This window comes from Oncorhynchus keta, chromosome 13 (assembly GCF_023373465.1).
Source record: "Oncorhynchus keta strain PuntledgeMale-10-30-2019 chromosome 13, Oket_V2, whole genome shotgun sequence".
Lineage (NCBI taxonomy): Eukaryota > Metazoa > Chordata > Actinopteri > Salmoniformes > Salmonidae > Oncorhynchus > Oncorhynchus keta.
The window spans coordinates 20,625,565-20,632,931 of record NC_068433.1 but is presented as its reverse complement, the minus strand read 5'-3'; the positions used below and the strand labels follow the sequence as shown (position 1 = coordinate 20,632,931).

Here is a 7,367-nt window from a genome sequence, read left to right as displayed (position 1 = left end):
TAGGGCAAGTAACATTATATAAGGTAGCATTGTTTAAAGTGGCTAGTGATATATTTACATCATTTCCCATCAATTCCCATTATTAAAGTGGCTGGAGTTGAGTCAGTGTCAATGTCAGTGTGTTGGCAGCAGCCACTCAATGTTAGTGGTGGCTGTTTAACAGTCTGATGGCCTTGAGATAGAAGCTGTTTTTCAGTCTCTCGGTCCCAGCTTTGATGCACATGTACTGACCTCGCCTTCTGGATGATAGTGGGGTGAACAGGCAGTGGCTTGGGTGGTTGATGTCCTTGATGATCTTTGTGGCCTTCCTGTAACATCGGGTGGTGTAGGTGTCCTGGAGGGCAGGTAGTTTGCCCCCAGTGATGTGTTGTGCAGACCTCACTACCCTCTGGAGAGCCTTACGGTTGTGGGCGGAGCAGTTGCAGTACCAGGCGGTGATACAGCCCGCCAGGATGCTCTCGATTGTGCATCTGTAGAAGTTTGCGAGTGCTTTTGGTGACAAGCCGAATTTCTTCAGCCTCCTGAGGTTGAAGAGGCGCTGCTGCGCCTTCTTCACGATGCTGTCTGTGTGAGTGGACCATTTCAGTTTGTCTGTGATGTGTATGCCAAGGAACTTAAAACTTGCTACCCTCTCCAATACTGTTCCATCGATGTGGATAGGGGAGTGTTCCCTCTGCTGTTTCCTGAAGTCCACAATCATCTCCTTAGTTTTGTTGACGTTGAGTGTGAGGTTATTTTCCTGACACCACACTCCGAGGGCCCTCACCTCCTCCCTGTAGGCCGTCTCGTCGTTGTTGGTAATCAAGCCTACCACTGTTGTGTCGTCCACAAACTTGATGATTGAGTTGGAGGCGTGCGTGGCCACGCAGTCGTGGGTGAACAGGGAGTACAGGAGAGGGCTCAGAACGCACCGTTGTGGGGCCCCAGTGTTGAGGATCAGCGGGGTGGAGATGTTGTTGCCTACCCTCACCACCTGGGGGCGGCCTGTCAGGAAGTCCAGTACCCAGTTGCACAGGGCGGGGTCGAGACCCAGGGTCTCGAGCTTGATAACGAGCTTGGAGGGTACTATGGTGTTGAATGCCGAGCTGTAGTCGATGAACAGAATTCTCACATAGGTATTCCTCTTGTCCAGATGGGTTAGGGCAGTGTGCAGTGTGGTTGAGATTGCATCGTCTGTGGACCTATTTGGGCGGTAAGCAAATTGGAGTGTCTCGGAGCTCTATGGACAATTCCTTCGACCTCATGGCTTGGTTTTTGCTCTGACATGCAGCGTCAACTGTGGGACCTTATGTAGCAGGTGTGTACCTTTCCAAATCATGTCCAATCAATGTAATTTACCACAGGTGGACTCCAATCAAGTTGTAGAAACCTCTCAAGGGTGATTAATGAAAACAGGATCCACCTGAGCTCAATTTCGAGTCTCATAGAAAATGGTCTGAATACCAAATTCTGTGTTTTTTTCCCGTTTTTATCGTTAAGGGGCATAACTTAATAATCAAATCCATGAAGTCCCACTACCGGCGCATATGACATAAACACTGCAAGCACCAAATAATATAAATAATAATAATAATATATGCCATTTAGCTGACGCTTTTATCCAAAGCGACTTACAGTCATGTGTGCATACATTCTACGTATGGGTGGTCCCGGGAATCGAACCCACTACCCTGGCGTTACAAGCGCCATGCTCTACCAACTGAGCCACAGAAGGACAATACCAAAGATATTGATGTGTTTCAAGCCTTCGATTTTGTGAGATTGTGAAGACTATAAACTTCAATACTAACGTCACCAATTTGAGGTAAAAAAAAAAAAAGTGTACTTCCTGTGCGGCAACTTCGGTTTTAGAAGTGGGGGGGGCTTCATAGTATTTTTTTACACTCCAAACAGCCTACCCAACCGCTCAGAGGCGTCCGTGATCCTAAAGCACACATCTTCCTCCGTTTGTATCACGGAAGCATTTCCTCAGTATAAGACACCTAAACTCTGCTTGGAGTTTGCCAAAAGGCACCTAAAGGACTCTCGGACCATGAGAAACAAGATTGAATTATTTCGCCTGAATGCCAAGCGTCAGATCTGAAGGAAACAATCCCTATGGTGAAGCATGGTGGCAGCATCATGCGTGTGGGGATGTTTTTCAGCGGCAGGGACTGTAACACTTATCACAATAGAGGGAAAGATTAACAGAGAAAAGCACAGAGAGATCCTTGGTGAAAATCTGTTCCAGAGCGCTCAGGACTTCCAACAGGACAACAGCCAAGATAATGCAGGGGTGGTTTTGGGACAAGTCTCTGAATGTCCTTGAGTGGCCCAGCCAGAGCCCATCTCTGGAGAGGCCATAAAATAGCTGTGCCGCTGACGCTCTCCATCCATCCTGACAGAGCTTGACGGGATCTGCAGGGGAAAATGGGAGAAACTTCCCAAATACAGGTGTACCAAGCTAGTAGTGCCATAGCCAAGAAGACTTAAGGCTGTAATCGCTGCCAAAGGTGCTTCAACAATGTACTGAGTAAAGGGTCTGAATACTTACATAAATGTGATATTTCAGTTTTTGATTTTCAATCAATTAGCAACAATTTCTAAAGAATACTGTTTTGCTTTGTCATTATGGGATATCAATTTTAGAATAAGGTAACAAAACGTGTATTAAGTCAAGGGGTCTGAATGCACTGTATAGTATGTGGTCGTAATTCTGCTAAAACTGCACTAGATGGCAACGTCTCAACTGTTTTAGGATCGTGCTTAAAAGAGCCTTGCACGTCACTTAATGTCACACATGTTCTTCCGCTCTTAGTCCTCATTTGAATTGAATTTAAAAGTGACTGTATCGAATTTATTGTATTGGAATATTTGTTATGTTTATTGATAAAGTAAATTATGTATGTGGTAACATAAAGGGCCTGTGCCCCTCAGAGTAAAAGTCCTATCCTGTATCAGAGCAGCACATGTTGGTGGAGACATTTTTATTGTTTAGCATGAGTTTTGGTTATTTAGATACCCAAAAGCATAGTTTCCAGTTGAAGATGGGAAAAATACTATATTGAAATGTGGGCATTAGGCACTGTGCACACTCGCTCACTTTGTGATTGACAAACAACCAGACAGAGAAAGAGGAGGGGGGTGGGGGTGAGTAAGAGAGATAATTCTCTCACTCAGACTAGACCATTGCATTGAATGTCTTGGAAGTACTCAGATTGATGAGATGATCACTCAATTTTTACACGTGTTGGAAACTATGAGAAGAAAGAGGCCACGATGAAAAAATCCAATACCCCAAATCCAGTATCAGAAGAGGGATAATGTCAATACCAAACGGGACTGGAGAAACGGGCGCAAAGGACTACACCTATGTACGGGTTTGTGCGTCGACCGTCTCCTTCATAATATTGGCGTTCTTCAACATCGTCATTAACTGGACTATAGTGCGCGAGGAGCGACTTCGGGGCCATGCGCGCTTTGTGTTAGTTTTTCACCTGTTGATGTCAGCTCTGGTGTACTTTGGGATGTGCTCTGTTTTCTACCTCCAGATTTACCTCGGCGCCAGGCTGGTGGCATCCATCTGTGTGGCCATGGTAACCGTCCTAATCACCAGCGCGTCCAATATACTCCTGACTCTCACTGCTATGGCGCTGGACCGTTATTTTGCTGTCTGTCACCCTATGAAGTACAGTTCTGTCTGGCATTGGCCCTGGTTAGTTGGACTACTGACGTGGGGGCTCGCGCTGGTTATTCCCCTCACTCTGCTCCCCAAGACGGAGCTGGACGCAACTGGTCCAAATGGGGAATGTGGACGGGAACAGCTGAAGAAAGGTGAACTGAAAAAAATCTTGCTGATATCTGTGTGTACGATATTGATTCTGTACAGTTATGTAAGGATACTGTTTGAGGGGCGAAGGTTGGGGGTGATAAATCGACGCAATAGTGTCGGATGCAAGACCATCGCCCTGCACTTTACTCAACTCGCCGTGTACATCCTCCCCAACTTTGTGCTAATAGTTATCCAGAAACAAGAACACCTTCAGTCGGGGACCAAAGAACTGTCAGCGGTGGTGAGCTTTGCCTTCTTTAGTTTGGCGCAGTGCATAGCACCAATCGTCTACGGTTTGCGTAAAGAGGAACTCTTGGAGCAGGTGCATCGCCGGTTCCCTTGTTGTTCCCGCCACCTGAAAAGCGTTCTCGAGTGGACCGTGCGTGCCACGACGCCTCGTCTGCATCCACAGCCACGGTATGTGTTAAAATATTTGTGGTTAAGATAAATGCCAAAATGTGTTACTCACTTTATGCACACTCATTTGTCGAGCCCAGTGGCTTGGAGAATGATGAATGGATGAATACTGAAAGACATTAGGCATGACTAAATACTCACTTGTGTAGACCAACCAGAAACAGTACTGATTCTTTTTTTTTAAACGTATTATTTTATACTGTATATTCTCTGACAAAGTTAAGAAAGTTGATAGCTATCATTTGCTGTGTTACCTGCTTCCCCTTTTTTTTACTTCAGTTTTGGAAAATGTGGGATGTGAGACTACAGACAAAGCTATTCTTACCGTAGTTGAAAAAAAAATGAAACAATAATGTCTCTGACAAACATCACATGGCTTCGGAGACATCTTGTTTTACTCAGATGCATGTTTGGCTTATTTTCCACAGGGAAAGAACATTGACATCCCAGACACTCATCTCACTGGAGCCTCCACAGACACCAGTATAAGGGAAGAGGGAGCCCCTCACTACTAACTCAACTACCCCTGTAACAGACCCATCAGTATGTCTCCAGTGCTCCATAGGCTGGGCTAAATATGTTTTGTACCAGACTGGTACTGCCACCCAAATGCCATGGAGACGCTGGTGGAATGGAGGGTGTAGCAACTAGACATCACAACACATTTGGAAGTATATTGTATATCCATATAGTGTCGATTCACCCTCTTTTGCTGATTCATTCATACAGTACTTGAATATCCAGCATCTGCACAAAGCTGTGAAAGTGCTTCTGTTCTACCCAGGATGTAGTGACTTTATAGGAATGGTTATCACTATGAACATACCGGCCCCAGACCTGTATTATGTTAACTGTACAGTGTCAGAGAAGAGTCCAACGAGGTTTTGACTAATTGGACTGAAAATATACCGTACAAAACAGTGGCACAGCCAGATATATGGGTGGGCCAAAAATATACACTACAGTTCAAAGGTTTGGGGTCACTGAGAAATGTCCTTGCTTTTGAAAGAAAAGCAAAAAAAATGGTCCATTAAAATAACCCGCAAAACACCAGTCTCGACGTCAACAGCGAAGTGGTGACTCCGGGATGCTGGCCTAGGCAGAGTTGCAAAGAAAAAGCCATATCTCAGACTGGCCAATAAGAAGAAAAGATTAAGATGGGCAAAAGAACACAGACACTGAACTCTGCCCAGAAGGCCAGCATCCCGGAGTCGCCTCTTCACTGTTGACGTTGAGACTGGTGTTTTGCGGTTACTATTTGATGAAGCTGCCAGTTGAGGACTTGTGAGGCGTCTGTTTCTCAAACTAGACACTCTAATGTGCTTGTCCTCTTGCTCAGTTGTGCACCGGGGCCTCCCACTCCTCTTTCTATTCTTGTTAGAGACAGTTTGCACTGTTCTGTGAAGGAAGTAGTACACAGTGTTGTGTAGCTAGCTAACACAACATAGTTAGCTAACACAACGTGCCATTGGAACACAGGAGTGATAGTTGCTGATAATGGGCCTCTGTACTCCTATGTAGATATTCCATAACAAATCAGCCATTTCCAGCTACAATAGTCATTTACAACATTAACAATGTCTACACTTTATTTCTGATGAATTTGATGTTATTTTAATGGACAAACAATTTGCTTTTCTTTCAAATACAAGGACATTTCTAAGTGACCCCAAACTTTTGAACGGTAGTGTATATATATTTCCTACAATAGAGGAAAATGTATAGTTTTATAGCTCATTTCATTCTATTCTACACATTTTGCCATGAGGCTTAGAGAAATTTTATAGCTAATTGAAGCAACAAGCTAATTGAAGCAACAACGAAAAAAATAGGTGTGTTGATTGTGATAAAGGCACTGGATTATGAGCTGTCTGGTGTGCTAAATGAACAAATGAAATAAACCGTGACATGGTGTATATATAGCCATAGAAGCACAGTGACATTATGCCTCAATGCAGTCATATTCGTGGCTTATTGGGGGTGTGGCTTGCAGTTAGTTATTTTTGGCAACCCACCCCGTGAGTGAATGTCATTCCAGTGAATCTGTTTTTATATTTCATCAAATCTGACTAAACCAGTGTTTGCTATGAATTTTATCTTATGGTGTTTGCAAGTTTCGGTAAAAAGACAAATAATGTCCCGTTTGGAAACCAGACAAGTAAAGAGCATTTTTGCTCAATCTCATTGGGTGGGTGTGGCTCCCCTGCGCCTACTCCGCTAGTACAAATCCCCCAGAAGACACCAGAATTGACTGCATGAGCATTGTGCAATTTAGCCTACTATGCAAAAGTTGATTCCTTTCATGATAAGTGAAGCAGCAATTACTTTCTTTGTGAGATAAAGTCAAGACAATACGTACTACTTGAAATGAAAAGACTCCAATTAATTCAAGCAGAAGCCAGATTGAACATTATTGCCCACCCCCACCATATGGACCCGTGACAGATTTTCAGTAATACAAGAGTTAATACTGTGAACAGCATGTGATCTGGAACAGTAGCAGCTCTGTGGTTGAGCTCGAGTCACTTCAGTTTGTCAGACTTGGCACTCACTGTACACTCAGACAAGGGGAAATTCTCAACGGCAAACCGCAAGAGTTCCTCATTACTGGCGCAGCAGATAGCCTACATGCAAAAACACAACCAAACTATGATTCGTAGTGCACATTCACAGAGGATGAAGCAGGGGACAATGTTTGACATCGACACATTATCAGTCTTCACACACCACAACTCATTCCTGTAATTGCCTGGTTAGGTTCGGTAAACGAGGATGTTGATGAGGTGAAACTAAGATTAAGGTTCAGATGAGTGGACTGGAGGGGTTTACCTGCTCAGACCCACATTACACAAGGTTTTAATCCTGGACTATAAAGTGCTTTTAATGAAGACTTGTCTCAACATGTTTTTTTGTTTAGGTTAAGTGTTAGTGTACTTGGCCTTTCTCTCAAAGTAACAGAATTATACTGTTATGAATACTTTGGGTACCCCCAGGTGGCATAAGGTATAGATGAATCGCACTCTGTTCTGCACTCTGTTCTGGGAAGCCTTCTCCAATTCGTTCCACCCCACGCAGGATCTTTTGTCTTCTTCTAGCTCTCGCCTCCAGGTGCTTCATGGCCGCCCTCTTTTCCGTTTCA

General features: G+C 44.2%; 1 protein-coding gene across 2 annotated transcripts; it reads left to right on the top strand.

The window, feature by feature from the left end:
- Positions 1–1,925: 1,925 nt before the first annotated feature.
- Positions 1,926–7,116, top strand: LOC118392002 (probable G-protein coupled receptor 148). 2 transcript variants are annotated; one of them, XM_035783592.2, is made up of 3 exons: positions 1,926–3,813; positions 4,000–4,228; positions 4,657–7,116. In XM_035783592.2, the coding sequence occupies exons 1-3, from the start codon at positions 3,303–3,305 to the stop codon at positions 4,715–4,717; spliced, it is 801 nt and encodes a 266-aa protein (XP_035639485.1). In that variant the 5' UTR covers positions 1,926–3,302; the 3' UTR covers positions 4,718–7,116. The 2 variants fall into 2 exon arrangements, with proteins under 2 accessions (XP_035639485.1, XP_035639484.1); XM_035783591.2 differs by having other exon boundaries at positions 1,926–4,228.
- The last annotated feature ends 251 nt before the right edge of the window (positions 7,117–7,367 follow it).

What these genes read in the sequence shown, in the direction of transcription:
- LOC118392002 (XM_035783591.2), top strand. Translation starts at nt 3,303, where the DNA reads ATGTCAATACCAAACGGGACTGGAGAAACGGGCGCAAAGGACTACACC. An exon ending in CGTCTGCATCCACAGCCACG is followed by an intron (nt 4,229 to 4,656) that starts GTATGTGTTAAA and finishes TATTTTCCACAG; the next exon opens with GGAAAGAACATTGACATCCC.